General features: G+C 38.9%; 1 protein-coding gene across 9 annotated transcripts in view; it reads right to left on the reverse strand.

The window, feature by feature from the left end:
* Positions 1-17,791, reverse strand: part of CTNNA2 (catenin alpha 2) — a 1,086,060-nt gene that overhangs the window by 97,437 nt on the left and 970,832 nt on the right. For all 9 annotated transcript variants that reach the window (XM_027622203.2, XM_027622199.2, XM_027622200.2 and 6 more), the window contains one exon: positions 13,235-13,435. In XM_027622203.2, the coding sequence (XP_027478004.1) occupies positions 13,235-13,435 (201 nt within the window). The remainder of the gene's footprint in view (positions 1-13,234; positions 13,436-17,791) is intronic.

Below are 17,791 nucleotides of genomic sequence, written 5' to 3' on the forward strand. Positions count from 1 at the left end.
GCCCCCAATTAGATGTTAAGTAAGAGGAGAAGAGAGTATATAGGAGAGTAGACCCAAACCACTGGGGGCACAAATTTGCCCAAAGGAAAGACTGACTGGCATTTAAAAGGCTCTGGGTGTACCTTGTCAGTTCAGCACATTCGTGAAGTATAATCATTTAGTGAGGAAACCATCAGAGTCTGAAGCTCCAAGTCATACTCAGCGTAGAAGGAGGGTCCAATGCAAACTGAAGCTGACACTTTTGTAGCTTTGGCACCACTCAAAAATAATGAAGGACAAACCAAAGAAGCTGGCCATTGTTTTATACCAGTTCGGTAGTTTTAGTAAAGAATATCATGATCATTAATTAAGTTATTAGAAGCGTTCTAGGTTCTCCCCATCCAAACAGGGATCTTTCAAAATTCCGAACTTAGAATCTTTTTTTGAGCTGCTTGCTAATCAAATGGATCTGTAAGTCTACCTCATGAATAATGGCTATTTCATTTCTGCAAGTATTTACAGAAGCATATACTCCCACTGGACATAGATGCTTTCCTTCAAGATACAAGAATGGCCAGAATCTTGCTGAAGCACTTGGCTAGGATTTCCTGCATTATCCAGACCTTTCACTTCTGACCTTGATTTTGTATCCTCTTACTAATCTGGTTATGACTTTAGTCACTTCTGGCAACATAGCTTCTTTCAGATTCTGAGATGAATGTCTGAATATCAGAACCTAAGTCAAATGGAATTTTCCCTAGTCAGGTAATTACTTTTTTCTTCTCTTTGACATGGCACGTTGTTATCTTCAAATTATATACTAGCTTCATCTTGTTTCTCTTGTACAGTTTCTCAAACCTGTCCTCTGCTCCAAATCCCTTCACCAATCACCTTGAGTCAGTCTTGGCCTTCCTTTCCCCACTATTTAGCTCCACTATTCTCATGACCCTCCTGGCCACATACTGCATAGCTCTATCTTGATTCAGTGGATCTTTTGTGTCCTGGAAGCCATTGTATAAGCAAATAGTTACACTGTCCCAGAAGTTAAATAAGTCCCTATTAAGTCTATGTTGTGGGATCTGTCCACATGTCCTAATGTTCTATCCTAATTATGCTAGTCATCACCCATATAGTCCATCCCATCTTGATGCATTTGCAAATATGTAGGTGTGATAGTCTCTGAGGTGGGCCCCAATGATCCCTCTTCTCCTGGTATTTATGCCACTGTGTGATCCTCTCACTTTGAACATGAGCTGAGACTAGCGACTTGCTCCTAACCAGTAAAATATAGCAAGGAGGATGGGATGTCATTTCTGAGATTAGGTTACAAGAAGATGCTGGCTTCCCATTTTGCTTGCCTTTTCTTGCTCTCTCACTTGCTCACTCTGATGATAGACAGTTGATCTATGGAAAAGTCTCTATGGCAAGTAACAGAGAGAGGCCTCTCTGGTCAACAGCCAGTAAGGAATGAGGCCCTAAGTCCAACAACAAATGAGGAACTGAGGCTTTCCAACAACCACATGAGTGAGTTTAGAGATGGCTCTTTCACCAATTGTTCCTTAAGATGACTGCATCCTTGTGAGAGATCTGGAGTCTATGGTACATGGCTAAACTGTACCCAGCCTCCTGGCCCATGGAAATTATGAGACAGTAAAATGTTTATCATGTTAATCCATTAAGCCTTGGGGTGATTTGTTACATAGTAATAGCTAACTAATAAAGTGTGCTATGCCAGAAGTAAATATCAGCAAAAATAGATAAGAGGGCATATTAAATTTATGTTCATTTGCAGCAACTATGCTTGGTCTAGGTTTCTGGATATTTATTGGGTTCAAGAAGATGCATACATGAACCTTGATATTCAATTTTTCACAAGTTAACCAACTTGAGCCTCAGTTTACTCAAGTGTAAAACAAGGATGATTGCTGCCCTTCAGGTTTTATATATGGTTTAAAAATAATACACTCAACAAATTTTGTATACAGTTTTATATATAAACATAGGCAGTACTTAGCCACTGGGAATAAAGTGACAAAACAAGTATGATCTTGCCATCAAGGCACAAAAAAAGTGAATATATGCAAGATACCATCATACCTGGCACATAAGATGCACAGTAAATGGCTCTTATAGTTATCATCTTCACACTATGAGCCTCTGTATCTACTAATCCACACATCTTTTTCTTTGTTTATAAGTAGGCAGAATCATCCAGTCTCCTTTGGACAGACGTACAACTACATAACTCATCACCAAAAAGTGGGCTTTGTGAGAGCAAAATAAACTGAAAATACTCATATCAGTGCTAAAATCTCTAATTGGGAAGTTTGTACAACTTGTCTTGAAAACTTGGTTTCCCCACTTCTATGCCCTTCTCTCTCCTTGGCAGGACCACATCACCTTTCTGATGGTTTTACATTCTTAATAGTGAATTTCCTATGAAATCTGCCCTCAGGACAAGATTTGATATACCCACTCCTATAATTTTCCATTTTATCTTGATTGCCAAGAAGACCAGTGTTAAACATTGTATCCATTATGACCTCATCAGATCTATGAGGAAAGGGAATCTTTAAATAAGTTATGACTTAATCAAAAAGCTCATAACTGGCAAAAAATAAACACCAGCTTCCTTACCTCATTTTTTTCCCCAAAAGACCTCTAACTTAATCTAATATTGTTGTGAAAGTATTTTCCTTCTATCTCAAACTCATGCCACTATTTTATTTAGTTGATTAACTGAATTTAAATTTTGAGTGAAGTATCCTTCAATGCCTTTTGAAATGCAGTAGAGGGAGTAGTAGCAATAATATTTAAATACTCCCTAAATTTAAATCTTACCTTGTCCAGACCAGTGATACACTTACTAGCTTTCACCATGCTTTATCTTGATAACTCATAATCAAGTTAGAAGATGTTGAGCACTGGAAACTAGGAGCAAAAACAAAAGAAGCCCAGTTTAATCTGCTCCTTACTCCCTGGTGACTATTTGTCAGCTGTTCCTACTCTCCAGACAACCATCAGCATCATCTTGGCTAGTCCTAATTCTTCCACTCCATGTGTATTCTTTTTTTCCCCCTCTATCCTGTGTGTATTCCTGGATTTTTTTTTCGTCAGAGTCAGTCATCTGTTCCCTCTGTGGGAGTTTCTAAAGGCTGCCATTTTCATAAATTCATGTTTGGAAAATTATAATGTACATTTCAAACATCAAAATCAAATTCAAGTTCCAGAAGGCCATACATAACCCATGAGCTGAATTGTTTGATGAAAGATGAAAAAGGACTGCCTAGAAGAAGCAGGGGGGAAAAAAAACAACCCTCTAAATTTCATTCATGATAACTACCCTAAGAGAATCAGGGAGCATCCATCTGCTCTTGTCTAGACACAAGTTCCTTTCCCTAGGGAAAGAAAATACTTGCTTGGAAAGTTCTTATATTTTAAAATAAGCATTTCAAAAATAATTACAAATGGTTTATAAGTTAAAAGGAAAGGATGGCACATTTAATTCTGAAACTTAAGGAATGAATAAAGAATTGAGCACGATGCTTTATTGAGCTTATAGTATTTGTGGAAACCAAACTTGGTAACTACAGTTAAATTTGGCATCAGTGAGATTTAAAGGATTAAGATGTTATAACTGCTAAGATTCTGACTTTGATCATTAAGCATGTAATTTTTAAAAAGGGTACAACCCCAAAATAAGGTATTATACAGTGTTAATTATATTTTTCATTTATGTTTAAAAAAAAAACATTTTGCAGCTTCAACTCTAATCGGCCTGGAGGAAATGAAGAGGTGGTCTCAGTTCTCAAGGGGTTAAAATTTAATTCGGAAGCAATACACACCTATATTTATCTAGATAGAAAGGCAGACAGAGGGCAGATATTTACATTAAGAGACAAATAGGGAAACAGAGTTTGCAACCAGGGCAGTAAGTGGTAGGTGCCTAAAAAGTGACACAGATAATATGAGTAATGAGAGCACAGAGAAGAGGGATTGGCTGGTGTGGTTAGAGGAATTCACTGACAAGGAAGAATCTAGCTAGTGCTAGAGACTAGGTAAAATATAGAAAGACAAACCAGGTGGGAAGATTATTTCGGAGTCACTTTGACAAGAATAAACAGAACTTCGGTTCTTATGCCCTTTTGTATTTCAGGTCGTCCAGCCACAAGCAAAGCTTCCCATTTTTCCAAATCAAACTATTTCTGGGATATTCCAGTGATATATCGCATGTGCTCCCAAACAAGTGACTGTCAGCATATTCCTCTTCTGTAGGATTCAAACAACTATTATTGATGCGGCAGAGAATTTGGGTAAAGGGAACTTACCACTGCCTCAGTTGTGCACAATAAATATATCCTGGCCACCAAGTCCTATGGACACCAACACTAGCCCTGCTGGACAAAACACGCAGGCCCTTCTGCCACCCCACTGCTCCCACCATGGATGCCCCTAATGCTCTTCAAGTGACAGAGAAGTACCACGCTGTTTGCAGTCTCTAGGATTCTACATCCATAATGTGAATCATACAGAATTAAATGAATAGCCTTCCTCTTGGTTTTACTCCGACAAACAAGCACTAGAAAATGCTATTTGTTCCAGTATGTTGCTCCTAACTTATGGCACAGGAATGTGTAATCACTGGCCTTTCTATATCCACCCTATCCCGTTTCCACTTCCACATCAGAGTTTTATTACCAGCCTAAAACTGTATCTCTTACTTTCTCAAGTTGTATCCTCTCCAATGGCTCTTCAGCCCCCATGCTAAGAGAGCTGGACACGTCTGAATTCTAGCAGAACACACTACTTATGAAGAAGCCAATGTGGGGTAGAGATTTTCATGTTTCTGTTTAGCCAGGGTTTTCTGAGCTAAAATGACAGGTAACCTGGTTTAAAGCATGACTTGGTAGCAGTCCTAAAATAGTGAAGGGACCGGGAGAGAGATTTACACGTTTCTCTCCCCAGAAATGTGTGTTTACACTTCAAAGGGGAATAAAACCAGGCAACATTCATTTATATCTCAAAGGCTTATAACAAGTAGGAGACCTTTCCTAGAGGGAGTTTATTAACATTAAAGAGCAAAGGCTTCTCTTCTCCTCTCGGGAGGGGAAAGAGGCTGCGGAACACCAATTCCTAGATGAGCTCCCAGATGCATAATTTCATGGTCCTCTCCCGTCACATGGACCTCCTTTGTGGGCATGTAATTCACCTGCCTTCATCACATTGCCTTAAGAGGGACAATGAGGCATGGGAAACTGGCGTGGTGAGTAGTAAGTTTGTCCTCTCAGCCAGAAACTTTGCATTTGCTTTCAGGATAAAGTAAACATAGGTATTAAAACACATCAGCCAGATCCCTAAAATACCTAGAGTATGGAGGTTTCAATCATACAGAAAAGGCACTAAGACAAACTACACATTGCCTATTGAAGGACTACTAAGTAGATGAGATTTCCTTCTCATTCCTCCTCTACTTCTGATTTCCCACCACCATGGATACCACAACCACCAAATAAGTAAGATATTTCCTGAATATCCTAATCACTTTGACCTTTCAGAGAGAAATAAGATACTTTATACCAATAGTCAGGGTTATATTAAAATGTATTTAAAAGATATTAGGATGTCTAAGGTAAACAATCTTGGTCATTACAGCTTCTGTTGAAATTCATTACTTTCATAATCTAATTTCAAAGTCAGTCATGGAGAAGTGCCTTAGACTGTAATGGCCTTTCCTACCCATAATATCTAATATTTTGTCTTCCCAAGAAGCTGTCCCTACCACCTCCTTCTGAGGTTGATCTCACCTCTGTCTATACCTTCCACAACCCAGCCACTGGGATAAGCAGGTCACCCAGACCTATCCAATCATAAAACCTAATCCCACTAAATACAGTAATCAGTCCAAGTAGAGTAAGCATACCCTGAAAGTGGCCAAACAGATTGCTCTCTTTTGCTATATACAAAGTAGGGGGTGGTGGTGGAGGAAGTCTCTCTTCATTGTAGAATCTTAAGCTGAAAGCCAGAGGCTGCTAGTGGGCTTATTCTCTACTGAAAATTAATGAAATGTAAGGTCCTAACTCTTTATATTCATTTTATCAATGCATGTATATTAAGTGCTAATTGTGTGGTAACACTGCTCTAGATCCTAGGGAGTTACAGAAACACTTGCCTCTAGGAACAGACAACCTAGTTGTGGACCACTGAGGCCGACAATGAAGATGACACACTAAACATCAAAAGCCTGATAATGTTCCCTGTTGTCTTCAACTGAGAATGAGCCATGTCTTAAAGTATAAGGTCAATACACAGAGGGGGAGGAAGAAATGGAGAACATCATGGTTTTGATTTGTATTTCCCTGATGCCGAGTGACATTGAGCACTTTTTCATGTGTCTGTTGGCCATTTGGATGTCATCTTTGAAGAAATGTCTGTTCATGTCTCCTGCCTATTTCTTGATTGGATTATTTGTTCATTGGGTCTTGAGTTTGATAAAAGTTCTTCATAGATTTTTGCATACTAGCCCTTTATCTGATATGTCATTTGCAAATATCTTCTCCCATTTTGTCGATTGTCTTTTGGTTTTGCTATTTCTTTTGCTGTGCAAAAGCTTTTTATCTTGATGAAGTCCCAATAGTTCATTTTTGCCCTTGCCTTTGGAGATGTGTCTAGCAAGAAGTTGTTGCAGCCGAGGTCAAAGAGGTTGCTGCCTGTGTTATCCTCTAGGATTTTGATAGATTCCTTTCTCACGTTTAGATCTTTCATCCATTTTGAGCCTATTTTTGTGTGTGGTGTAAGGAAATGGTCCAGTTTCATTTTTCGGCATGTGGCTGTCCAATTTTCCCAACACCATTGGTTGAAGAGACTGTCTTTTTTCCATTGGATATTCTTTTCCTGCTCTGTCAAAGATCAGTTGACCATAGAATTGAGGGTCCACTTCTGAGTTCTCTATTCTGTTCCACTGATCTATGTGTCTGTTTTTGTGCCAGTACCATACTGTTTTGATGATGACAGCTTTGTAATAGAGCTGGAAGTCCAGAATTGTGATGTCATCAGCTTTCGTTTTCTTTCTTAACATTCCTTTGGCTATGCGGGGTCTTTTCTGGTTCTGTACAAATTTTAGATTATTTGTTCCAGTTCTGTGAAAAAAGTTGATGGTATTTTGATAGGGATTGCATTGAATGTGTAGATTGCTCTAGGTAGAATAGACATTTTAACAATATTTGTTCTTCCAATCCATGAGCATGGAACATTTTTCTATTTCTTTGGGTCTTCCTCAATTTCTTTCATGAGTATTTTATAGTTTTCTGAGTACAGATCCTTTGCCTCTGGTTAGATTTATTTCTGGGTATCTTATGGTTTGGGGTGCAATTGTAAAACAGTATGGAGGTTCCTCAAAAAGTTGAAAAGAGAGCTACCTTATGACCCAGCAATTGCACTACTGGGCATTTACCCCAAAGATACAAATGTAGTGATCTGAAGGGGCACCTGCACCACAAACTTTATAGCAGCAATGTCCACAATAGCCAAACTATGGAAAGAACCCAGATGTCCATCAACAGATGAATGGATAAAGAAGATGTCGTATACACACACACACATACACACTGGAATATTACACAGCCATCAGAAAAAGAAATCTTGCCATTTGTAACAATGTGGATGGAACTAGAGGGTACTATGTTAAGTGAAATAAGTCAATCAGAGAAAGACAATTATGATATGATCTCACTGATATGTCGAATTTAAGAAACAAGGCAGAGGATCATAGGGGAAGAGAGAAAAAAATGAAACAAGATGAAACCAGAGAGGGAGACAAACCATAAGAGACTCTTAATCTTAGGAAACAAACTGAGGGTTGCTAGAGGGGAGGGGGTGGGGGTATGCGGTGGCTGGGTGATGGACACTGGGGACGGTATGTGTTGTGGTGAGTGTTGTGTAAGATTGATGAATCGCAGACCTATACCCCTGAAACAAATAATACATTATATGTTAATTAAAAAAATAAAAAGAAAAGAAATGGGACAGGAAGGACACAGGAAGGAGAGTGGAGGCAGCATGGATGTGTTTTGCCTCGAAAATAATAACCACACCTGTCTGGATAAAGCAGAGGGTTCAAACAGACGATTCATGGGCAACAACTGTCCAAGTTAGGTGCAGTCACCAAAAAGCCAGGAAACAGTGATACATTTATTCCATAATCAAAGGTATTGACCAACCCAAGACGACAAAACATCAGGCCACATAGGAGAAGCTGTGGCCCAGAGGCATTGACTAGTTTAAAATTATAGTTAGTTGCCAGAAGTCAAAGAATGAAGTTCTGATTCCTAATCTGGATTTGTTCAACTACATTGCACTGACACAGCTTTACCACTCATTACTATTTCCAAGTTTGATACTTTCTGTTTGCTGATCCTCTTACATTTTCTAGGCAAAATATATAGAAATGGTATAAAAAGTTCCTCTTTGTTCTTATGAAAACTTTACAAAAGCATAGAGGTAAAAATTATACCATCTCTACTTAGTGAAGGAAGTAATCTAAGAAGGCAATATGCTACATGATTCCAACTATATGACATTCTGGAAATGACAATACTGTGGAAGCAGTAAAAAGATCAGTGGAACCAGGGGTGAGGGGTGGGGGGAGACACGGATAAATAGGTGGAGTACAGGTAACTTTTAGGGCAGTGAAAATATACTGTATGATACCATAATGATGGATACAGGTCATTATACATTAGTCTAAACCCACAAAAAGTATAACATGAGTGAACAGTACTATAAGCTATGGACATTGGGCCATTATGATGGGTCAGTGCAGCCTCTTTAATTATAACAAATGTACTACTCTGGTAGGGCATTTTGATCACAGGGGAGCCTATGCATGTGTGGGGTCAAGGGGTACATGGGAAATCTCTGTACTTTCCCCTCAGTTTTGCTATGAACATTAAACTGCTCTAAAAAATAGTCTTAATTAAAAAAAGAGAGAGAGAGAAAGAAAGAAAGAAAAACTATACCATCTGTTTCGACCACATGTTCTCCAAAATACTGGAATTTTAATCTCCACATATGGAGTGCCCACAAACATGGAGTCCTCATTTAAAATACTTTTTTTTTCCTATTTCCTTTTTTTTTCACCCCTTTTTATCTGTGCCCTCTGAAGAGGGAACTGCCAGCAGAATCTCAAAGATCTCTCAACCCAACCACATTCACATTGCCACAAGCTTGTATCAGATATCAAATTTATAAAAATGACATTTCAATATCATCCATTTGGTGAAGATGAGCTACTCTTTATACATCTAAATATGCTATGACTGAATGTACTTCCACCCCCCCTCAACCTCCTGGAGCAATCTGACTTTGTAAATGAGATCTCTGAAGATGGGTCTGGTCAACTGTGCATGCTGTTGGCAATTTGTTATAATTCAGGTTTTACTGAAGAGCCCATCAAATATACTATGTAAGTGTTAATGGGTCTGATGTAGATCAGGTTTGTGTTTTCATCACCCTAGACAGTTTTATAAAAAAAAAAAAAAAGGTAAATTTTTATATAATGTTGCCCTGGGATTTTAGCATACTAACAATCCACAAAATTATTTTCACAAATTTAATTCAGCATTCATAAAAACACAAAAAGCAACTCTTCAACAAAACACTGTCTTTACTGAGAAAGTAAAGTAATTCATGGAGAATCAACTACAGACTGTTATGTCACTCTTTGGATCCCTTCCAATTTCTAGCCACTCAGAGAAGGCAGCCAGGTGGTAAAATGGGAGTCCTTCTGCAGAGGCCGTCCCTGGCAACATTTCCATGTCTAAACGGGGGCTGGCCTATGTTTGCAAACCCCTTCAGCAGCAAAGTCTGGTCTAGTCAAGACTTGGAATGTTCAGCCCTTTTTTAGATTCTTCTCTGTAATATATATGTAATTCTTCTCTTGCCCCACCCCCTTCACGTCTTTTATCTTATGGCCACGGTACGTAAGATCCATTTTGCCTTGTTTGAACTTGTCGCTATTTGGGGATATCTCTTCCCCTTAGAGCAGCTATCCTGAATGGAGGTTATTTTGCCCACCCTTCAAGGACATCTGGCAATATCTAAAGATACCTTTATGGTCTTTTATGACTTTTATGATCACAACTTGGAATGCGGAAGAAAAGAAGTCCTCTAAGCATCTAGTGGGTAGAGGCCAGCAGGGCTAGGCATCCTATAATGCACAGGACAGCTCCCCTCCCTCAAGAAATGATTACCTTAACTAAAAAGTCAGTGGTACAGAGATTGAGAACTTCTGCCTTAAGTTCTAGGATATAACAACTCAGACGTAAAACTGGGTAGAATCTGGTAGGTGGTGGCAGGCAGAAGAAAACATGACATTTTGTTTTCCGTATTCTGGACTCCTCTTCTTTTTCTTCATCCTTCCTTTTGGTACCTTCTCCCTCCTTGCCCACTACCCCTGTGTTCTATCCCCAAAATAAAATGTACTCTCAGGACAAAGTTTAATAAGCTCATATAAAAAAAGTGAACAATTCAATGTGGCTCTCATTAAAAAAAAAAAAAATCAGAAACAAAGCATTAGCCCAAAGGTAGAAATCTGGGTATTAATGATATGCACGGCAGTTTTTATATTGAGGACATAGGTCTCCAGAGCACAGCCAGTGACAAAAAGACTAACTGAACAAAACTGCACGACCACAATCGCAAAACTGCTCCCTCCAACTCCAAGTGTCTAGTACAGTCCTAACAATTCTCATTAGCATGGGTGAGTTAACAGTTCAAGCTTTTGCTTTCATTTCTTTGACAACCTCTCTAGTTACTCCTAAGAAGCAGTATTGTTTCTGTTCAGGAAAGAGAAAACTGAAGAAAGAAGCAAAAGAATGTATATACATTGTATATTCTAGTTCTGAGCCCAACAACATCTACTTTTCCTTGACACATATTCCTGTATGTTCAATTACAGTTGTGTAGAAACTATTTCAATCTCTTCTACCTGATTACTTTCCTAGTTATCATCAATAGTTCTTGAAAATTTTAAAGAGCCTTGTGCATCTTCTCTGTTCAATTAAGAACTGTATGTGAACACCAGAATCTCAAAGGTATCTTCAGTTAAGTCCCCAGAGTATTCAGTCACTGCCAGGAAGGGTTGAAATGAGAGTTGTAAAAGCTCTGACCATGAACAACTAAGAGAAAAATCTTGATGAGCAACAACAATCCTGGGTGGATGGCTCTGTTTCATATTTCATTGATTTTGTTGTTTAAAAAAAGAAAGAAAGAAAGAAAAGCAACCAGAAAATTATTTACATTTCAAGAGTTTGAGTGAAATTAGGTAAAAATAGTTCAACCAACTAAGCATGTTGCCCTTGCCTTTAAGCAGATTTTGACCTAATGGGCACTGTGCCTTCTGTTTATTAAAGCAGCCCAAAATACAAGGTGAAAACAACTCCAGAATGTCTCTTAAACAATGCCTGAGTTCTTGGTGTGCACAAAGTCACATGTAAATTGGCAATATGCTCTGTGTCTTTCAACTATTACAATGAGCATTCCACCCAGTCATGAGCAGGCATGCGTTGAAAGTCCTGTCTTTATGCCTTCCACCCTTCTCTGCTACTCCTTCCCCAGTGTCAGACCCAAGGGAGTGCTATGTGGCCAATACCCCCACATAAAGCTGAGACTTTGTAACAGATTACGGCTAAAGGGCCAGAAACTGAGAGCCACAGAAATGTGAGGAGGTCCTCTAAAGGGTGAAGAAAAAAAAGGGTCCTCATACCGGAGAGTAAAATGCCTATTTCTAATTCTTCCCAGTGAGGGAAGAAACTGTAGCACTTGCTTTGTGCTGCTTTATTGAATGCAAATGACAAGCCTATTTGAAAGAAAAGAGTGCTAAATTTCAACTAATTAAAATGCAGATATATCTTAGTATCCTTACTGGTATTATTTCTAATTCTAAGTCTGTGATTATTCTCAAGAGCAACAATCCTCAGATGTGCTCTTTATGATGTGATGTTACCCCATTCCCTTTCTGCTTATATTTCAAAGAGAACAACCAAGGTCCATGTTTATTGCTGTTTTTCCTTGCTATTTCAGACTAACAAACATCTACAGGAGTCTTTGTAAATAACCTTTTCCCTGTAGAAGGAAACCTATTTCAACTAACATGTTGTTTCATGTAGAACTTGGAACACTGCTTTATGTGACCTTTCAGAAACACATTTGTTTTTTTAAATCCTAATAGTTTCCACAGTCCATCTACAGACCAGGAAAGGCCCACAATGAAGTTTGAGGAGAGGTCCTTGTTTGCCTACATAGGACTCAGTTCGTTTCCTATTCACAACCCCATCCAAAGTAAACTTAAATTCTCTTTTTCTTTCCCTTTGTGTTCTTTCCTTCCCTGAACTTTCTAACCACTGTTCCCCACCCAATACACACACACACACACACACACACACACACACACACACACACACACACACAGTATTAGGGACTTGAGAAAGGGTCTGAAGCCCAGTGACACTAGTCAAGAGTAAAAACTACTAAAAATAGGTCAGTCTTTGACACAGCTTTTCAAAGGGATGGGTTGTTCTGCTAACTCAGTAAAAGTAAGCCTTTTTTCTCCACCCCAGTGCACCAGAGAGCTATGACAGGCTCCCATGAGTAACCCAGGCTTAGCACAGCAGTGATCCCCTAGTGGACAGCACATGATCTGGAAGAGGGCATGGAAGGCTTTCCTGGAGGAGCAAGGCACATATTCAAACTCTGACCCTTTGTGGCAGCTACCACCCCCTTTCTGTGAGCATTTCATATCCAGATACTACCTACAGCCTTTATGCTTTCTCCTTCCTCAAGGTCCTATCTTCTCAAGAAATAGATGGAGAAATGGTTTCAAGTTCAAGATTCCAAGTCCCCATCACATCTCCACTGTTTTCTAGACTTGTGATCTTTTCCCAGTCTCGAGTCATTTAAACCTCCACTTTCATATGCATAGTTGCAGACAATAAAAATCTGCCTACTTCATAAGGCCCTTGTGAGAATCAAGGGAGATTATAGGGGAAAACTATAAAGTAATATGTACATGCAAAGCAATAAAGTTGTTATTCTGCTAAAGTTATTCAAATTCAAACTCAAGAAATCAAGAGTATCTCTGTTATGATCAGGTGTAATTTAGAAGCACAGAGGTGTATAAAAAACAATGAAAAAGATTAATTCAAATATGGAAATTAATCATGGCATTGACATTTTGTTTGAATCTAATATCCATGTTTACCTGTCTCAGAGAGCAATTTTGTAGCTTCCAGAACCTTCTCAGTATAAACACCAGCTTCATAATTCTCCATCTCAGCATTAATGATGTGTATCACTCGAGCTGCCCGGCCCCTGATGGCCCCTGCAGTCCGGTCCAGGGTGTCTACGTCCCCTTCTTGGAGGGCTATCACACACTTGTTCACATCCTCCAAGATGTGATTCTCTGCCGAGGAAACACATACATATTTATATGATTTTATACCACTCACACACTTAATAAGCAATCTAAGAGAGATTCATCAACTTCATGAGCCATCACCTTGCACATCTCAATACATACAACACTGAAATAACATTTAAAGAGTATATTTTATAGTTACAGTAGCAGTTCTCAAACTTGAGCACCAGCCGGAGGGCTCACAGCATCATACAGAATGCCAAGGTATCACTCCTACTAGAGTTTCTGACTCAGTAGGTCTGGGGTGGGCCCAAGAAATTACATTTCTACCTGGTTCCCAGGTGATGTTAATGCTGTGGGTTTGGGGACCATACTTTCAACATCATACTTTGAGCATCCCTTTAATAGTTGGGATTTATTGTATTTTAAGAGTGGATGTGGCAGGAGCGCCTGGGTGGCTCAGCCAGTTAAGCATCTGACTCTTGGTTTCAGCTCAGGTCATGATGGTTCTGGGATCCGGCCCTGCTCAGGCTCCCTGCTCAGCAGGGAGCCTGCTCGTCCCTCTCCCTCTGCTCCTGCCCCCCCCCACACACACATGCACACCCACACTCTCACTCTTTCTCTCTCAAATAAGTAAATCAATCTTAAAAAAATAAAATAAAAAGTGGTTGTGGCAGTGAACATGAAGCCAACCTGATCAGGCAGAAACATTTCCAAACATGACCGGAATCAAGCTCAGGGTGCATGCTTGTTTGATCATGTTTTTATTAAGGAGACATTTAAGGGAAACTCTAAAATGACCAATACCACCCAATCAGTTTTTTAATGTCATGTCATGCACAAGGTACATACAACAGGAAAATAGACCAGATGAAGGGGATGACCGTGTATTCCACAGGTAAAATATAATCCAGTCTCGTGGCTGGCTCCCACAGATTAGAGTCAAGGTCAGTGATCACTCTCCCTCATTGCCCAAAGTAGAATCCAGGCAGGCAGGCTGTGAGTTTCACTCTCTAGTGGCATAGCAAAAGCACGCAATTTGGTCCCTTATGGTTTTGCATGTATGCAATTTTGTATTTCTTATGCCCAAAGTGAGATCTGTAATTATGTCCCTTGAACACTCTTTAGAAACAGAATTTTAAGGAAATGTTGAAAAAGTTTAGTGCTCTGTGGAAAGAAAAGAACTTAAGCTGAAAATACACACACCCACTATAAAGAGAACAAGTGAGAAATAATCTTAAATAATCTGGTAACTTTTAAAAATTATAACCGCCAAATTCAATAAATAGTTAATAAAGGATTAAAATAAATTATTACCTCCTTGAGAATTTTCTCGGGCTAGCTCTGAATTAAAAATTCCTAAATAGGGAAAGAGGGAAAGGTACTGAGCCACCACCAGTCTCCACCACAGATCACTCCTGCTTTCATTAAGCCAGTCACTCAGAAGGAATATCTGTTCTTTCAGGCCCCTAGGCAGAAACTTGCAAAGTATAACTTACTTTTCATAATGGAACCTCTGTTTTGACCTCATACAATAGAATTTCCTCATTCAAACCATTACGAATTTCTGATTTCTATGTTCTCTAGTTCTTTAATTTCAAATCAAAATTAAAATAGAAAAAAAGGCATTTTAATTTTAATATTCGGACTTAAACTCACAAAAAGTAGTGCTTCCTGAATGCTGACATTTTCCTTAGTAAAACAGAAACAAATGTGAAAATACAGACTTTAAGAAGTTTTCAGTTTGGTTAAGAAACTTCTGAAAACCACCCCTTTCCGAGATCCTGGTTTGTGCCATGCAAACTCACTTAAAAGGACAGCTGAGAAAAAGGTTTACTCAAACTTGGTACAGGGTTTCAAATACAAAAGTTTGATTTTGAAAGTCCTCTCTTACTGCCCAGCTTACCATCCTGCTGGATCTCGCCAGACTATTCAAATGTGCCCTTGACCCCAAAAGTAAGCAACTGGGAGGGGCTGCATGTCAAAACCCTGTATCCCTCTTCTATCTTCTTTGACTAAAACAGTAGAAGAACAGCAACACTACTGCTTTTCCACGCATAGTTTATAGACTGAATTTTAGATTCCATCTCTGTCCTGAAAGCAGGACAGAGATGGAATGTGTTAATTATATTAGATCCTAATAATCTCTCTGGAGTGGATTTAAAAAAAAAAATTTAATTCTAAGAAGCCCACTCATAACCTAATATCTTAAAATTAAATGGTAATTTTTTTCTTTAAAACCTATTTCCCAAACTAGAAATGTGCAACTAATTTAATTAGGACACCAGAAAAATATATGCTTTAATAGATCTAAATGATATGTATTTGAAGGAGGCTAGCAGAAGCTAGAAATCCAGGATATCAAAAGCATTGCTTTTAATTAGTCAAAAAATCAACTAATTTGTTCAGTGGTTAGTTTAGTTAATCATGCTGTGTGAATAAAGTATAAATTTTACAATTTATTGACTAATTTTTCTTAATCAGCCCCTTTTTTTTTTGAAATGCTAAGATAGTTTACTCAGCATTTTCCACTATTCTCCATTTAGGGGTACCCCTTTTATGGGAAAATGAATCACAATTCCCTCCAGATAGTAGTTATATTGGCAGATGGTATATATGTAAAAGCTAGGATTTGGAACGTTTCAAAACAGATTTGCATTTTATTAAGCTCAGTATGGACAATGTATTTGAGAAAGAAAGGACCTGTTCATATAGGCATGTTAATTGATCAAAAGATCCTATGTATGTATATATGGAGTCCCAAGCCCCTTGTAATAACTTCTCCCCTCCTCTCCTTTTCCCTCCACCCTCAGGTGTAGGGCCCACAAGTCTGGAAGCACACTGGTCTAGGATCTATCAAGAGATACAGTGAATTATTTGAAGGCGGACTCCATCCTTCCTTCATATTTGCATTCCTGACAGTGCCTTATACACAGCAGATAATCAAAGAAAAAGCACTGACTAAATATGTCTATTGAAAGGAGACCATTATGCATTTTTATCCTAAGGTATTTTCAAGAGAAAGAACTCAAGAAGTCAAAACAGGAATGCTCTCCCAACTAGAAAAGAATACAGTAGAAAAAGTAATAATAAAAAGCATAGGTATTCCAGAGAGGGCTCCATGGCTGGGAAAAACCGCTCAGGTTCTTTGGATGTTACACTTGGATAGGAAGCATGGTTTTTAAATATATCATAAAATACTTGACTGCAATATATTTTGCAATAAACTTGCTTGAATTTTTGCAGCCTTACTATTTCAGAAAAGATGTAATTTTCTTATAAAAAAATCACTGATGACCAAAGTACTTATTATAAACCTCAAAGGTACAGATTCTAAATTCAAAACCAAAGTTCACTGTTTCCTTTTAAAAATTCACACAAACTCAAGACCCTGGAGCCAAAAGAAAAATAAGAACAGGCAAACAACAAAATGCTTGGACATTATGGGATGGAGTTAATCTCTTCTTCCGATCTTAGATGCCTGCTATTATGTGAGCCAAACCCAAGAATTAAACCGTCACATGGTTAATGCCAAGACACTCATTTTAAACCACTATTAAAAATTGTAGTTTTTACCCAGTGGGAAAAACGTAAGTGTTCTAACACAGCCATTTCACTTTTTTACGAGCCCAGGCCACTTCTGAAAATTGGTTTTGCTCCTGTAATGCTAATAGCTAGCATCATTGCTCCTCAAACTTGTTGCATTTCTTATGGACAAATTAAGCTCTCAGGTACACAGATTCAGGTAGCATGAACAAACAAAACAGTAGTCTTTAAAAAACAAAGATCTTTGCTTGCTTTTTGTTTTTGTTTTTTTAAATAGAGTTTCCTGCCAGGACAGATATTCCCTTAAGAAGAAACTGATACATAAAATGTCATTAATGCCATTCCAAAAGATCTCCTGGGCCAAACTTGCAATTTACTGATGCAAATGTTTTGGCTTCAGCTCGGGAGAGGAGAGAAGAAGTAGTTTCCCCAACAATTGGGCCGTATCCATAGCCTACCAGCAGGACAGAGTAGACTGTGTCATTATTTGTCAAGCCCGGCTGTGGAAAGGTACCTGCCACCTCCAACTGTCAACTCCAAAGGCATGCTCCAGCAGGCCCTGCCAAGGCTGGCTCCCTGACAGCGCCTGTTCATTTTCCTGTCATGGCATGCCGTGGAACTTGTACCACTGGGGTTGGACTGCACAGTGTTATCAGCGGAAGCCAAAGCCTTTCCTTGTTGCTGGTAATAATGAGATGCACAAAGGAATGGCAGGGAGAAAGGGGGCGAAGATGCAGGGCTGGGGGAAGAAAATTAAGAAAAAGCTTGGCAGAATTGAAACAGTCGGAGATAAGACCTCCTCACCTTGCTTTTCCCTACCTTCAGAAAATTTTGTACAAGTATTCAAAGAAAAGG

The sequence above is a fragment of the Zalophus californianus genome, chromosome 8, assembly GCF_009762305.2.
Source record: "Zalophus californianus isolate mZalCal1 chromosome 8, mZalCal1.pri.v2, whole genome shotgun sequence".
Taxonomy (NCBI): domain Eukaryota; kingdom Metazoa; phylum Chordata; class Mammalia; order Carnivora; family Otariidae; genus Zalophus; species Zalophus californianus.